The 17,175-nt window shown below is 40.0% G+C and overlaps 1 protein-coding gene across 4 annotated transcripts in view; it reads left to right on the forward strand.

Moving 5' to 3' along the window:
- BACH1 (BTB domain and CNC homolog 1) overlaps nucleotides 1-17,175 on the forward strand; it is a 47,179-nt gene that overhangs the window by 18,287 nt on the left and 11,717 nt on the right. For 3 of the 4 annotated variants that reach the window (XM_044750792.2, XM_070488742.1, XM_070488741.1), the window contains exons 2-4: nucleotides 8,387-8,680; nucleotides 11,577-12,920; nucleotides 14,549-14,755. In XM_044750792.2, coding sequence (XP_044606727.1) covers nucleotides 8,447-8,680; nucleotides 11,577-12,920; nucleotides 14,549-14,755 — 1,785 coding nt within the window. In that variant the 5' untranslated portion in view covers nucleotides 8,387-8,446. Of the gene's footprint in view, nucleotides 1-7,277; nucleotides 7,379-8,386; nucleotides 8,681-11,576; nucleotides 12,921-14,548; nucleotides 14,756-17,175 lie in introns of all 4 variants that reach the window. The other variant, XM_044750791.2, reaches the window with a different exon arrangement.

The raw sequence follows: 17,175 nt of genomic DNA on the forward strand, positions 1-17,175 counted from the left end.
TTTGAATGATAGTCTTTTTCTTTTATATGAATCCTTGATGTTAGATTATTTTGTATGCCCTTCTACATTGAGAATTAAAAAACAACAAAGTCCTATGAGATTTGAGGTAAATAAAATTCCAGCTCTTTTTCATACGTGGAACTTCATCCTCATACACAGTTATCTTCTGAATTTCTGTCAGGAAGCATTGTAGCCCTGGCTCCATGATCAGATATTCACCTTAGGTTTTTAAAAGTGAATTATCCTTAAAGTTATTAAAATGTGATAAAGCCACAGCATCTTGTTTTATTTTATCATGTTGAAAGCAAAAAACATCAAGTGGTAACTTTATTAAATCTTAAATTGTGTATATTGAGCAGAGAGCAGAAGTTATTTCCAAATTGAGGTGGGTGCAGGAAGCTTCAAAAATGCCTGTTCATCCTTTATCAGCATTACTGAATGAATCAGCAATTTGCTAAGGTCAGCAGACTTTATTTTGAATTATAACAATAGTATATATTTCCAAGAATATAGAGAAATTCAGGTATAACATAGGAATCTATCTTTGGTGTTAATAAATTAACAGAATTTTAGGTCTGAAAAGTTCCTTGAGGGTGTTATATCTTACTTTTTAGGTTTGAGAAGTGTTAGAAGGTGACTGACATATTAGAATGATGTGTGCCATTCTTAATCTGGTTGTTATTACTTAGTTACCTTATTGGGTAAAAATGGATTACTGACCATTTAGATGGTTTTCAGAATTAGGAAAATTGATTTTCAGGGTAACCTTCTGTACTGCCCCATGCTAATGAGGCCACGGTTGAGGTGTCCTCATTCGTACAAGTCCATTGTGTTGGCTGTGTTTATGGTTGCCAGTTGTCTTGCAGATAGGTTTCTAGCTCTCAGAGCTGGGGCTCCCTTTCGTTCCTCCTGACTCTGGAAAAACTATCCAAGGACTTTTTTATAAGTGCTTGGCTCAGTGGCATTGTTCCCGTATATACATAGTTGAATAGCTGACCGTGCTGTGTTTGGAAAAAGATGTAGATAATCTGGGTTTTGGATTTGGTTTTTACTAAAAATGCCAAGTCATTCATTCAGAAGCAAGTGCCTTCATTGGGCTGGGTACTCTGTTATATGCTTGAGTTATGGCAGGAAACAAGTCAGACAAGGTTTGACATTTAAGCTGAGACCTAAAAGGTGAGGAGTTAGTCAGCTAAAGCGTAGGAGCAGTCCAGGGAGTGGGCACAGCTTGTGCAAGGACCCTAAGGTCAGAAGGAGCTTGGTGCCTGTGGGGCGGGAGAGAAGGATGGTGAGGCTGGAGAATAGCAAGCGAGGGAGACAAAGGCTTGAGATAGGTTGAATTAATAGATAGAAAACTCCCAACCACACAGGTCTGGATGACGTGTTTAGGATTTAGAAGTGATCATTAGAAATTTGGAAGACATCGTAGGGTTTTCAGCAAGGGAGAAAGACATCACTGATGTGGGAGAATAAACTGGAGGAGATCAAGGGACTGGAAAGGGATGAGGCTTTTGTTATTAAAGTCATTAATAGCAACTAGTATTTATTATTTGTTTGCTGTGGGCCAGACACTATGCTAAACCCTTTACCCGAGTCTCATGTAAACCTCAGGACAACCCAGTGAGGGGCTATTGTTATCCCTCTTTTACAGGTGAGGAAACCAAGACCCAGTGAAGTTAGGCAGCTTGCCCAAGGTCATGTAGCTAATAAGTGGCAGAGCTAGGGTTTGAACCCAGACAGTGTATGGTTCTAGACTCTGTACTGTTAGCCACTGGGCTTGTGTTTTCCGTGTGTAACATAATGATCCATTAGTGGTTTTTGAAATTGAGTGGATCACAACTGGATTTTTTTTTAATAGAACAGAGCAGAAATTAGAGTACTTTGCACTAATAAGGATAAAATGTTGATATGTGAAACTTTGTTGCATTTTTATTTTATATAACTGTATTTGTATGGTAGTCTAGTGGTTCAGATTTGGTGCTCTCACTGCCACAGCCTGGGTTTGCTTCCTGGTGAGGGAACCACAGCACCGTCTGTCAGTTGTCATACTGTGGTGGCTGCACGTTGCTGTGATGCTGAAAGCTGTGCCACTGGTATTTCAAATACCAGCAGGGTCACCGATGGTGGACAGGTTCAGCAGAGCTTCCAGGCTAAGACAGACTAGGAAGAAGGACCTGGCCGCGCACTGCTGAAAAATTGGCCATGAAAACCGTAGGAGTAGCAGTGCAGCGTTATCTGATACAGTGCTGGAAAGTGAAAGGATGGTGCAAAAAGACAAGGCAGGGTCCTGCTCTGCTGTCCATAGGGTTGCTGGGAGTCAGAATCAACTCAACGCTAACAACGAAAATATTTCTACTTGTGTGAGCTTGTAAGCCATTGCAAAAGGCTGAACAGCATTTGTCTAGACAAGAGCCAGTGGTGGCCCAGACTAAAATTGTGTGCAGATGGCAAGAAGTGGGCTCAGTGTTAAGAGGCAGAGGTACCAGGTTTCGGTAAGAGATTGGATACAGGGGCTGAATGTGGGAGATGTCAAGGATGAGTCCCAAGTTTCTAGTGGGAGCAAGATCAGTCATGGTGCGTGTGTGCTCGGTCCACTTTAAGGGAGACTGACCCTTCTAGAGGGGTCCTCGGGTGCCTGTTTGATTTGCTTCCTGATTCTCTAGCTTCTCTCAGTTGTAGCTGATGGGACTTGGGGTTGACATATCACCCAAATCTGTGTCTTATATCTTATAGCAAATCTGTAAGCTGACTGTGAACCTATGAGGTGATCTGTCATTCAAAACTAGTTAAACAGAGAGGTTGTGCCAAGAACAAACCTCTCTCTGGAATCTGAGGTGAGTAGTGAGCCAGCTGGTGGCAGCAGGCCACATGGGCGAGTATGTGGGCTAACGGCAGCTCTAGAGTGAAGGTTTCAGAATTGTTTTTTTGTTTTTGTTTTTTTAAAGATTTTATTTTTTCTTTTTCTCCCGAAGCCCCCTACATAGTTGTGTATTTTGTGTATTTTTAGTTGTGGGTCCTTCTAGTTGTGGCACGTGGGATGCTGCCTCAGCGTGGCTCAATGTGCGGTGCCATGTCCATGCCCAGGATTGGAACCAGCGAAACCCGGGCTGCCGAAGCAGAGCGTGCGAACTTAACCACTCGGCCACGGAGCGGCCCCTGGGAATTGTTTTTCCTGTAGGCCCCTTGGGATCCACAGAGCCTTTAGGTTCGAGTGTTGAAGAGTCCAGAGTCCTCTTTCTGATGTTGAGGTTCAGTTCATTTGTTCTTGGCCTTCTGTGAGGCCCATTTCCTTATTCTCTTGCGTAACCTTTTAGTAATACCTGGTCCCACGTTACTGCAGTGAGTCTCCATTCTGTGCATTCACCAAATACAGACTGGGGACAGAATAAGGGGTAGATAAATGCTTGGTACACATCCCCCTTCTCTGTCTTATTGGTCTTTTGAACTTGGCTGAGGTATTTCTTACTGTGCCTCAGTTCCCTCATCTGTAGAGTTGGAATGATCTAAGAGCATTCATGTCATAGGATCACTGTGAGGAGTAAGTGAGATGAGCTGTGTCTGTACTCAGCTCAATGCTTGGGGCAGAGTTAGAGCTTAGTGAGGGTTTGCTGTTAATAGTTAGTATCTTTAGGACAGTTTCTGGAGAGACTTAAACATTTATGAACAAAGCCTATGGGAAGAAGCCAGCATATAGAGAACGATTGGACAGAAGTGAGAGGGTGTTAAGAGAAGGCGCTACATTGCAGAGATGCAAGGATGGGATAAGATCAGGAGCAGATATTAATGGATTGGTTTCAACAGGAGAGGGAACCTTTGGAGGTGGTGGGAGGGGCATACTTTCTGCGATTGGATCCCAGTTATGGTGGTCTACTGGGAGAGACGCTGACTGAGGAGAAAAGTGGTGACTTGGAAGGCTGTTGTGGAGGACGAGATACAAGGCCATACAACATAATTGATAAATGGTGCTGAGACCCTGAGACTGCACACCATTAATTTATAGTCATGCCAGTCTGCATGCTTTTACAGTTTGTCCTGGCTGTGCTGTGTTTAGCAGAATGAGGAGATGTAAAAGTAAGATGAGTATCGTTTTAAGGGTTTACAGGGCAGAGGGCCAGGAAAGAATAAGGAGGCTGGGGTCTTGGGTGCAGGGACATAGTAAGGCAGGTGGTCAGCTGTTGAGTCCAGTGTGACTTGGGAGGGTGTACAGTGTTAGAGAAAGTGGAGGGCAGTGGTCTGTGTGGTACCACACGTGCAAGGTACATACTGTTGTCCCTCAGTATGTGTGGGGGATTGGTTCCAGGATCCCCGTGGATACCAAAATCCTCGGATGCTCAAGTTCCCTGTATAAAATGGTGTAGTATTTGCATATAACCTAGCACATCCTACTGTATGCTTTAAATCATTTCTAGATTACTTATAATACCTAGTACAATGTAAATGCTGCGTAAATAGTTGTTACACTGTATTGTTTAGAGAACAATGACCAAAAAAAGTCTGTGTTGTTCAGTACGGTAGTAGGCCTGACTACATAGTATGTCTCAGCAACAATAGTTAGTGATTGTTTTCCTTTATTGACCTGAAAGAGAAATACAGAGAATAAAACACAGAATGTTTAAAATAAAAGTACATATAGAAAATATAATTCTAAATAGTATAAATTCTCTCTCTCTCTCACTCTCTCTCACACTCACACTCACACACACACACTCTCACACTCTCACACTGTGTTGACACTCACCAAAACCTTGGTTCTTTCTCTTGAAAACCCTCGTATGGTGATGATGATTGCTGTCCGGTTCTTAGAGTGCCAACGTGATGGGGCGACGAGATGTGGCACTGTAGATAAGTGGTGAGATGTCAGGCTAACTTGAACCTTCTGTCAGGATGTCAGACAGACCATCTACGTCGGAAGAGCCAGGTTCTGATTGCAGACATTGACGCTTTGGAGGAGGCGTAATAATACTAACATCAGGATCTGTGGAGGTTGAGGTCAGAGGGTCTTCAACCATTGAAGGTCAAGGCTTCACAACTGCAGATGCTTTAGTTAGAGACATTGTCATGGGAAGCTGTTTCTTTTTCTTTGCATCATCAAACAAATCTTGCAGTGGTTGTAGGCATGTTGTTATCCCTCGGTGACAGGGAGGCTTCATGCCATCAAAGCATCATGCTCGAGGATTGTATCCTTTAACACTTGAGCCAACTGAAAAACTGCTCCAAACTTTTCAAGTCTCCATATTGATGGCTCTGCTTCCTCTAAATCTTCCGCCTCGTCGTCATCATCTGTAGAGGATTTCAGCAGGTCTTTGAGTTCCTTGTTGGTAAGAGTTTCTCTGTGCTCTTCTGGCGTTCCTCAGTGTCATCCTTGATTATGTCAGAGAGGCCTTCCCGACCAGCTTCCCTTGCGACATTCAAGATGTTCTCAACTTCTGCATCAATAGTGGGGAAGCCCCTGAAGTCATTGACTACCTCACTCCTTAACGGCTTCCAACATGCATTGGCTGTCTGAGGCTTTAGGGCATCTGCAGCCTGTGTAATAAGCACAATTGCATCTGCAGCCGTGGAGCTCTTCCATAAATCCATGATGCTGCAGTCAGAGCTGGCATCAAGCGCAGCACGAATCCTCCTGAAGGTGAGGCGAGTGTAAGTCGTCTTAATGCCCTTGATGGTGCCTTGATCAAGTGGCTGCAGCAGTGACGTAGTGTTAGGAGGCAGGAACATCACTTCCTTGTTCTCCTCGGACGAGCAGAGAGATAGGGGATGGCCGAGAGTGTTGTCAGTTCAGAGGAGAACCTTGAATGGCAGCCTGTTCGCTTCATGTATTCCTTCCCTTCAGGGATGAAGCACTGGTGGGACCATTCCGAGAACAGGATGGCCATTACCCAAGCCCTCATGTCGTGTTGCTGGAACACGGGCAGGCAATTTTTGTTTGTTCCCGAGGGCCCGGAGACTGTTCAGTAAACGAGGCCTTTCTCTTCTATGAGTTTCTCGAGCTCTTCTGGGAACGCTGATGCTGCTTCTCCCGTGGTCTTTAAGTTCTTGAGGCGGTGGTGCCTTACACCGCTGGACAGCCGTCCCTGACTAGCCTTACACTCCTTTCTCCCGCTCTGTGCAGCCCCCTCACAGTAGTGCTCATGGAGGCTAAGTGCTTTTCACTCATAATTTTGCCATCAGCAGGGGCATGCTTCTGTGACGTGGCCTCAGTCTTTTCAAGCCCTCCGTCACAAAGCAGAGAGACCATTTTCGCTATTGTAGCAGCAGCACTAACGCTTCCACAAATTTCAGCCTCTTTCTGCTTTATTATGTGAATGCTCGATTCGTTCTTCCCGATATTATGGCCCGCTTTGGCAAGCGAGATGCCTTTTTTCAAAAGGTTTAAGATTTTTATTTCTTAGTCGAGAGATAGCGTTTTATGCCTCCTCTTAGCCTTTGAGGGATTGCTTTGACCACCTCATTGCTTTTTAGGAGCCATTTTTTCACAGAAGCAAAGAGCGTACACAACACACGTAGTGAATGAACGAGACGAGGTGAACAGTGCTCACATAGTGAGTGCTGGAGAGAGACAGGGTCAGCGAAATGGCAGGAGGCTACGGCAGGGTGTGCCTGCGCGTCACTTCATTCGCGTGGGGTCAGCGTAGTGCTCAACACGTGGCAAATTCAAGTTTTGCTTTTTGGAACTTTCTGGAATTTTTTTTCCTGAATATTTTCATTCCGAGATTGGTTGAATTTGTGGGTGTGGAACCACAGATAATGGAGGGCTGACTTTAATTTCTTTGAATGATGGTTCCTTCCTACTATTCCTAATACTAATTTCCTGTGTTGATAACTGAAATATGAAGACCTCTTGCTAAAGGGCATTTACTCCTGTCTCGTATGGGCACAACCCAAAGGTCGAGTTGGTTCCAGTGCATAGTTGGAAGTTGCTGGGATTTCACGTGGTGGGCTGAGTCAGTAAATGAGAGCTCGGGAGCTTTAACCTTGGGTAGAGTTGAACCACGTAATGGGAGATTTCCTTTCCATTGACTCCTCCGGAGGAACTTAACATTTCGGCTATATTGAGGACTTTAAAAATAAACACCTAAGTAGAATTGAGTTTGTAGGTGCATTTCAGGTGTTTGTGACTGAAACAGTCTGTCTTTAAGGTGGAATTCACCCATGGGCTGGGCCTGGGCTGTCTGAACTTTAGTAGTCCTCATTCTTTCATTTTTGTATGAAGGATAGTGAATCTGAAAACATAACACTCATTCAGTCAGTGAACATTTGGAAACTTCGTGTTTCAGGCAGTGAGTACGGTGTCAGAAGAACAAACGTGAAAGACACAGGGATGACACCTCGGGGAGCACCTCGGCCTCTGTCAGCGTGATGGCCACACTATAGTTGGGTATGCCACTCAGCTTGGGGGTGCTTGCCATGGGCTCCTGGGCTCCAGAGAAAATATTAGAGCTTCTCTTTTAACCTTTTACTTTCAGCCTGTGTGTTTTATAACATGTAGTATATGAGAATAGTAGTACTTGTCTGAGATAAATGGACAAACACAGATGTATGTGATCAAAAAATGTTTGGAGGCTACTCTGCGTTATTATGTCTTTTTAAAAATATGCGTTTTTAAATCTTCCTCTTATGTTTTAACCTTTTGAGAAAACCAAGAATTTCTATGTGTGGTAAACCATGTTGTTAATGATGAAATGGGTGCACTTGTTGCCTACATTTTGTAGTGTAAAGTAAGACTTGTTATATAAAAAGACTCATTGCTAAGATCTGGCCTGACAAATTCGAGTCTTTGTCTCAAAGAAGTCATTTCCATCTTTACGTTGGAGGAACTTTACAATTTGTAGAATGTGTCTCTTGTTAGGAAGCACCAAACCCTCCTGCCAGGTCTCAGATGTTGGGGAATGGGGCATGGAGAATGGTGGGAAGCCGTATGCCTGTTCTACTCTTCACTCCCCTCCCAAAGTGTGACCTCTAGTGAGCTACACACACAAACACAGACACGCGCATGCGCACACACACTACACGCACGCCCTTTAAGGTCTTAGAGCAACAGGATTGGGATGCCACCCAGAAATTTCCTGGCCCCCTCTGTTTGCTCATTGTAAGTGTATTTTTCTCAGTATGAAATGTCTCACTTTCAGAGAGCCATGAAGTCCTTGGTTCAAAAAATTCTTCCCTCCTTCCCCTCGAGAACCTTGTTCCTAAAATTAGTTAGAAAAACTGCTATCAAGAACCTGTTTTAAATGAGGTAAATTGAATAAATGTTCTAGGTTCTCTAGAAGCTTTTGTTTTCATTTTTGTGTTAGTGATGAGTATTTAATTTACATTTGACACTGTCGTTTTTCAAACATTTTTAACAAGATTTTATGTAAGTAAGATCTTGCCTGTGTCCTTGCAGGTTTGACGACGATTAGAAGCATGCTTTCACTGAACATCCCCACACCATCTGTTACGCAGGATGTCTCTGAGTGAGAACGCGGGTTTTGCCTATGAATCTTCAGTGCACAGCACCAACGTCTTGCTCAGCCTCAACGATCAGCGGAAGAAGGACGTGCTGTGCGATGTCACTGTCCTCGTGGAGGGCCAGCGGTTCCGAGCCCACCGATCTGTGCTGGCGGCATGCAGCAGTTACTTCCACTCGAGAATCGTGGGCCAGGCAGATGCAGAGCTTAACATTACTCTACCAGAAGAGGTGAGAGAGAGGTCCATGTGTCTGGAAGCCACCCTGATTTTAATCTAATTTAACTTAATTAAATAACTTAATTAACAATGTTTATTGAGCACTTGAATAATTTGACCCACTGTTATGTTATTTTTCATAAAATGACCAAAGCAGGGCAGAGCCAGCGGATTATAGACATTTGGAGAGGTCATGCTGGGAGAGGCTACACTATGTGCCATTCTCTCCCTTTAGACCTTTTCCTGGGGTGGGAAACCGACTGGGTGTAGGGTTCTGTAAAGCATCCATTTTTCTAAGACATGCCCTCATGTTCCATAAATGTTCTTTCTCTCCCTTTTCTTCTCTCTTGAGATTTTGTCTATGCATTGGTAGGAAAAAGATGATTTTCTGTCACATTTATAGAGCTGGTTTTTACACATCTTTTTCCTACCAGCCTGTTGTGAAACTCAAGCACCTAATGTTTGGGTTCTTGTTAACATCCTGCCTCCAAGAGACCTCTGTCTGGGCCTGGGAGTGCTGGTTACTCTGACTCTTATTAGAACAGCTTGCTTTATTCAGTTAGTAATTACAGGTAGAAGAGCCATTGAGCCTTGTGGCATTGGGGCACAAATTAGAAGTTAAGAGGAATTTGGAGAAAGTATGTAGAACTTTTTGTGTCTGATAGGTCTGTGTGAGCTGCTCTGTAATGGGTACAAAGTCTACAGTTTAGCTTATTGCTGGCCATGCATTCTTCCATGAAATTGTGTCCACAGTTTGAAGAATCAACAGGTTGTCATTTCTATGGCAGAGGCTAGAGCAAATAATGCAATAGCAAGAAAATGACAAGAAAGGCCCACTATGTGCTAGTCATTGTTTTTAAAAAGTAGCAATGCCTATCATAATGGAGACATACTTAGTAAGGTTCGTATTTTCAAATTACTTAGTAAGACTTTCCAAGTAGAGTGGAGTTGGATTCATGGGTGTGGGAGGAAAGTTGTATGAATGCATGCGTGCATATGTGTGTGTATTCATTCATTCATGCTAATTTGAGTGTAAATCATACGTTTTCAAATATTTTGAAGTGTTTCATAATAGTGATAGATTGAAAATATCTTTTATATAAGTCACTGTCTTAAAAACCTTTTGTGGTTATTTTAAAAAATCTTTAAGGGAATTTTTATTGAGATAATTGTAAATTCACATGGATTTGTAAGAAGTAATGCAGAGAAGTCTGTTGTACACTTTGCCCAGTTTCCTCCAGTGGTAACGTTTTGCAAAAGTATAGGATAATATCACAACCAGGATGTTGACATTGATACACTCCACTCATTTTACTCAGATTTCCCTGGTTTTACTTGTAGTGACTTGTGTGTATGAAGTACTGTGCAGTTTCATCCCCTGTGTAGGTCCATGTATCCCCCACCACAGCCAAGATACTGAGCAGTTCCAACACCCAAGGATCCCTTGTGTTGCCCCTTTATAATTACACCCACTTCCTTCCCACCCTCTCTCCTCTCTCCCTTACCCCCTCCTTCCATCCCTAACGCCTGGCAACCACTAATGTGTCTTCATTTTCTAAAGTTTACCATTTCAAAAATGTTATATAAATGGAATCACACAGTATGTGACCTTTTGGGACTGGCTTTTTTCCACTTACCATAATTCCCTTGAGGTTCATCAAAGTTCTGTGTATTGATAGTTTGTTCCTTTTTATTGCTGAGTAGTATTCCATAGTACGGATGTACCAGTTTTTATTCAACTGTTCACCTACTGAAGGAAGTCAGGCTAATTCCAGTTTTTGGCTGTTACAAATAAAGTTGCTGTGAACATTTGTGTATAGGTTTTTGTATGAATGTAGGTTTTCATTTCTCTGGGATAAAAGAACAGGAGTGCAGTTGCTGGGACATATGGTAGCTGCCTGTTTAGTTTTATAAGAAACTACCAGCTGTTTCATTTTTCATTCCCACCAGCAGTGTATGAGTGATTCAGTTTCTCCGCATCCTCACCATTATTTGGTGGTGGTGCTGTTTTTTATTTTAGCCATTCAAAAGTTAACTACTCACAGGTTAGCAGGTTTTTAAGATCACTAAAAATTATGGTATCTTGATCACTGTTTTAGAAATTTAGTGTTTTAAAATTAATTTGGTGCTTTTAATCCAGAATGGGGCCCTCTCTGCACTTAGTAGGTTCCATTTGCCCCTCACTTTGCAGAGGCAGGTTCAATGTAAAAGTACAAGTTTCTGCTTAAGGGTTTTATTACCCAGAGTCAGTGAGTCTTTGCTGAAACGGTTCTAGGCATGATTTTTAGAACTTCGCTTAGATCACTTTTTAAATCTGAATCTGTAAAATTTTGTTAGAAATTTTTGGCATGAGCTAAAGATAAGTTACCATTTACTGTGCATTTAGCATGGATCAGGACTACTTTAAGTGCTTTAGATATATTGTTTTTTATCCTTAAAAATTTTGCTTTGTAGTTTATAGCAGTTGCAGTCGTTTGGAATATAATGACTGCATGGAGCTGGGCTGGCAATAGACACCTGGCACTTGACTATATATGTGTTCCCAGTTGTGTCCATCCTGCTTTATTTTGTAGATGATTTATTTCAGCTAATGTAGAAAAATTGGGGTAATGCTTGTGTCTTTACCTCATGTGAGTAAACCATAATTCATGTGTCGTTAAGAGCGGAATCTATAAAGTAGAAGGTGTGGTCCCAATAAATGGGGTATGATAAATAAGCATGCTTTTCCAGACTCCCTTAGCTTCGCGTTTCCTAGAAGAATAGTTTTTCTTACCAAATTAAAATACCTATTTTATAATTATCACAAATTCATCTCTCTATTCCCCTTCTACTTTCTTGTATTTGTCTACTAGGCAGCTTTTAAGAAATGCGTTTGTTTTTATTTTGTTTTTTATTTTGTATATTAACAGGTGACAGTTAAAGGATTTGAACCTTTAATTCAGTTTGCCTACACTGCTAAACTGATTCTAAGTAAGGACAATGTGGATGAAGTGTGCAAGTGTGTGGAATTTTTAGGTGTCCATGATATTGAGGAATCCTGCTTTCAGTTTCTCAAATTTAAGTTTTCGGACTCCACTGCAGACCAGCAAGAATGCCCAAGAAAAAAATGCTTCCCGTCACACTGTCAGAAAACAGACCTTAAATTTTCACTTTTGGACCAGAGGGATTTAGAAATTGATGAAGTGGAGGAATTGGAAAATAAAAATGTTCACACTCCTCAATTTAAACTCTGTAGGTATCAAGGAAATGCAAAAGTATCACCTCCTCTACAAGACAGTGCCAGTCAAACATGGGAATCCATGTGCTTAGAAAAGGATGCTGCTCTGGCCTTGCCATCGTTATGCCCCAAATACAGGAAGTTCCAAAAAGCATTTGGAACTGACAGAGTCCGTACTGTGGAAACCAGCATCAAAGACGTTCACACTTCTTCTGTGCAGCCAAATGAGACGTCTGAAAATGAATGTTTAGGGGGAATCCAGGACTGTGCAGATTTGCAGGTGATTTTAAAATGTGAAGAAAGTAAATTAGCAGTGGAACATGAAGAACCCAAGAAGAAAGATCCGGCTTCTCAGTGTCCATCAGACAAAACAGAGGTGACTCCTTTCCCCCACACTGCTTCGACAGACCCTCCTGGGCTCTATTCTCTGTCTCTTTTACAAACATATGACCAATATGGTGACTTGAATTTTGCTGGTGTGCAAAACACAACAGTGTTAACAGAAAAGCCCTTGTCAGGTACAGATGTTCAAGAAGAGAAAACGTTTGGGGAAAGTCAAGATTTACAATTGAAATCTGACTCTGGCCCCAGGGAAGATAGTAGCCTTGCCTCTAGCGATCGGAGTAGTGTGGAACGGGAAGTGGCAGAACACCTAGCCAAAGGCTTCTGGAGTGACGTTTGCAGCACGGACTCTCCTTGCCAAATGCAGTTATCCCCTGCCATGGCCAAAGATGGTTCAGAACAGATCTACTCGCAGAAGAGGTCTGAGTGTCCCTGGTTGGGTATCAGGATTAGCGAGAGCCCGGAACCGGGTCAGAGGACTTTCACAACGTTAAGTTCTGTCAACTGCCCTTTCATAAGTACTCTGAGTACCGAAGGCTGTTCAAGCAATTTGGAAATTGGAAACGATGATTATGTTTCAGAACCCCCGCAGGAACCTTGTCCGTATGCTTGTGTGATTAGCTTGGGAGACGACTCTGAGACAGATACTGAAGGAGACAGTGAACCCTGTTCAGCCAGAGAACAAGAATGTGAGGTGAGGGGAAAATGGATGTGTGGTGAAGTTACTGTTTTACCCCCGTTAATTGGGATTTACTCTGTGTCAGCTCCTGTTGCCCCACTAGGGATATGAGCAGACTCAGGGAGGGAGAAGGAAACCCATACACAGTTAGTTCTAAGACATGACCAATACCAAGAGTGTGATGAATTTTGAAGGGCTTCTGTGTTCATATATTTCAAGCCAGGTGTATTTATGTTAACTCTGGAGTGGAGTCACACATTGCTCTTTAACTGTTTAAGTCAAATGCTATGTCCCAAAAGGAAAAAGAATAATGATTCTGTGATTATTACATGGGAACTCCTGGAAAAACACAACATACATTCCCTCTTATTCATTGCCACAAGGATTTCTAGATCTGGGACTAATCACTTAGCAATGACTTAGCAGTGACTAGTTGTAGGAATGTGGCTTCTGATGCAGTTTTCTTTACGTTAGTTGTTCATAGCCATTAATTTTCTCATTATTTTCCAGTAGCTATTAATTTAATGAATGTCTTAATTTAGTATGAGTTACATGTAGCTGGTATAGTATTAATTATACAAAGCTTAATCTGTGTACAGACATTTATAGCTGCTTTTAAAAAAATATTACTATAATTCCAGGGCTTATTAGTTCTTTATCATGTTCTTTGGTTCTATAGCTCTTGGATAACATAGGTTTGAAAGAGTGAAAGAGGTTTTTTTTTCCCTTTGGCTTTGGAAGGAGGTGCTTGGTGATCTAATTTAAGAAGTAATATATATGCATGAATTATATATATATATATATAGATTTTTGTATGACATTATAAATCCAGTGTTTGGAACTATGAAAAGAATGTTAAAAATAAAACATTTAAGAAGTTTTAAAACATTTTGTATAACTAATTTCTGTAAGCTTGAAAAACAAACTAAGTAGATTGCCAGAGAAACTGACCAGTGTTTCATTTACATTTTTGAAAGTTTATATAATTAAACTGTCTCACAATTTTATTTTTAAAAAAGTTATCTTCTTTTTCTAAATTTAGTATGTCAAAAATGACTTTAAAATATTCATAAGATTTTTCTAACCATTTCTACACTGGCAAGTGAAATTTGTAGCTTTTAAAATGAGTTACACAAAACTACCTTTTTCCTCATAGAAAAATAAATTTTCTGAAATGCTTTAGAAATTACTAGTGTAATTATACCAGTATTGAATCAGTGCTACACAATATTATAAATCAAAGAATAAAATAGATTTTTTTTTTTTTGGTTTGGTAAAATCACATTAAAAACACTTTGGAAAGAGGCTTAAGGATATCTGTGGGGTATTAACATACCCTAGTAAAATCACAAATTCTTTTTTCATTTAAAATACATTAATATTTGAGTTAATATGTTTGATTTGCTGAAAAAAATCTGCTTTTCAATTTATTTGTCTTCTGAACCCTCTGTGAAATAGACTAGGAATAGCAATTAAATTATCAGTCTTTATTATAAGGGATTATATAGAAATTGGGAATGGAGGTCTTTTTTTAAGTCTAAATGAAGTTCTCTGGAAAACATAGATGTATATCATCCTTTTCCTAGATTTAAGTATAACTACAAAATACGGCAACAATTTGTAATGTTTATTTCACATTCTAGGTAAAGCTGCCATTTAATGCACAACGAATAATTTCACTCTCTCGAAACGATTTTCAATCCTTGTTGAAAATGCACAAGCTGACTCCAGAACAACTGGATTGTATCCACGATATTCGAAGAAGAAGTAAAAACAGAATTGCTGCACAGCGCTGTCGCAAGAGGAAACTGGACTGCATACAGAATCTTGAGTCAGAAATTGAGAAGCTGGTGAGGACACAAGTTTCTTGTTATTTAGATTCCACCATCTTTATTCATTCTTTTTTGTAGAGGAAATAGCTATTTCAATTCCTAAGTCAGACATTAATGCTCAGTTAAATGTTAATTTTAAAATTTACCAATTATCATTTTAAGAATAAATTATATGACATTTTCAGAAAGCTTAAGCGATAAAAAAATTAGGGTTTTTATATAGACTATTTTACTTATATAAATATTCTACATATTAGTATGATATGCAATAATATGTAAGTTGAGAACTATTTCTGAGTCCTTTTTTTTTTAATGATTTACAAATTAAAGGTAATTTTACTATCTACCTAATTCTTAGTGGTTGAGTAAAGATTAAAGAAGTTATAAAGCACCTAATCTGTTTGTGCTGTGTTTGGTGTCTATAAACGCTAATGTTCCAGTTGTTAGTTTAATTTAACTGTAGACCTGAATAACTTGTTTTGGTTGATACCAAAACACACCAACTTGGATCTTTCATCTAAGAAAAAATTCATATGATGATATGAATAGGGATTTTAAGGTCTAATGAGACCCTAAGCTAGAATAATGCTTACTTTACTGAATCTTATTTTCTATTCCAGCATCAAAACACAAATTGACTGAAAAATGGATTAATTTGCACCCCTGTGTCTCTGTTCCCCTAGTGGTTGGTGGAAGGAAACATCGTATGAAAAAAGACAGCTGGGATAGTGCAGGCCAGCTACAGCTAAAAATATAGTTAGAGACAGCAGAGAAACAGTGCCTAGAAGCAGTAAAAGCATTCCTTGAATGTTCGGTTTGTGTCTTTGTTAATTATTGGCCAAAGTTTAATATTGTGATTGTAGCAAGTCTTCAGGCATAACCGTTCTAGCTTTGAATGCCAATTAAACAGCAGTAATTTAGAAGAAAAAACTGTACCTTTATATGCCTTCAAAAAAGTAGAAAAATAAAAATTCATTATATATTGTGCATATACCTTAATTATGCAAAAAAGATAAAGTATAACTCTGAAAAGATGAAAGAGAAATCAGATGTTTTATAAATGGAGGCATGAGAGATATTAAAAACCTATGTGATACTGCTGAATGATTAAAGTTGTCAAGACGAAAGAAGAAAAATGACAAATTCAGTAATATTTACGCAGTGCTTTTGGGATATGTATTAATCCATACTTATAAGCACTAGTATTCTTTCCTATTGTCCAACTTTGAATTGAACACAGCTGCCTTTAGACAGGGTATATAGCGTTTTAACTTTAGTTATTATTCTCTACTGTAATACAGAGATGCTTTGTGGACTGTTGGGTTGTATAGAGCTATTTGAAATCTACATAAACTTATACTATGAGAGTTCTTAGATCTGCTTCTCATTGTTCTGTCTTCCCCCTCAGCTAGTGATAATTTATAACTGTCAATAGAATTTGTTTACTTTTTTCCTCTCCCAAAAACAAACAAAAGTGAAAACAAAACAAAACAAACCTTTTAGATTGATGAAGTTTGTTTCATCGGTAACTTTATTTTGTACGTGAATTCTAAGCAAATGTTTTGGAAACTGTCTATTACTTTTTAGAACTATTCTGTTTCCTGGCTCATGGTCTTATTTATATTTTTTGATTGAAATCAGACATTAGATTGCTGAACAATTGATGTTTTCACTAGATTTCAGATGCCTAGGATGAAGAGGGCTGCTACATTCTTTGCGCTTTCTGCCACCTCTGCCTTTGCTTCAGCAGAGAGAGGTGGGAAGCACACTGGTAAAAGTACGGAATTCTGAATCAGACTTCTATCTGTGGCACTTTGCATAATTTCTTTGTCCCTCAGGTTTCTCGTCTGTAAAATGGGATATTACTAGTGTTTACTTTATAGTGTAGGTACTCATTTATGAAGTTTAAAAGAGTTAATAAATCTAAAGAACTTAGGAAAGTGCCTGTTGCATAGTAAGCACTCAATAAATATTACCTTTTTCTTCTTATGATTATTGCTATACTATTACTTGTCGATTTTCAGTTTTCTCTCCCTTAATTGCTTCCTTCCTAATGTCTCTGCCTAAACTGTAAACTCTGGGTTTGGACCTCACCCTTCTATTGCCTCTCTCCTTATATTAAGGTTCTTTTCATATGGTCAATGGATTACTATTGGTTAATTTCCAATACAAAGGAATATTTGGTTGCCTAGCAGTTTTTATGAAATAAAAAATGAGAGTAGTCACTACCCTGTTTACCTATTGTATTAAGTTGGATTCTTTGGCTGCAAGAAACAGAAACCATCTGAAGCATGAATGAGTGAATTTATTGTGAGGATATAGGCATGTCTCATTTAGAAGCCAAAGAATGGAGCCAGACCTCATAAATAGCATGGAACAAAGAAGTGGAAAACTGCCAAGAACTCAGAGAATCTTCTCTCTCAGCTCATCTCTGTGCA

The sequence above is a fragment of the Equus asinus genome, chromosome 18 (assembly GCF_041296235.1).
Source record: "Equus asinus isolate D_3611 breed Donkey chromosome 18, EquAss-T2T_v2, whole genome shotgun sequence".
In the NCBI taxonomy this organism is placed as follows: domain Eukaryota; kingdom Metazoa; phylum Chordata; class Mammalia; order Perissodactyla; family Equidae; genus Equus; species Equus asinus.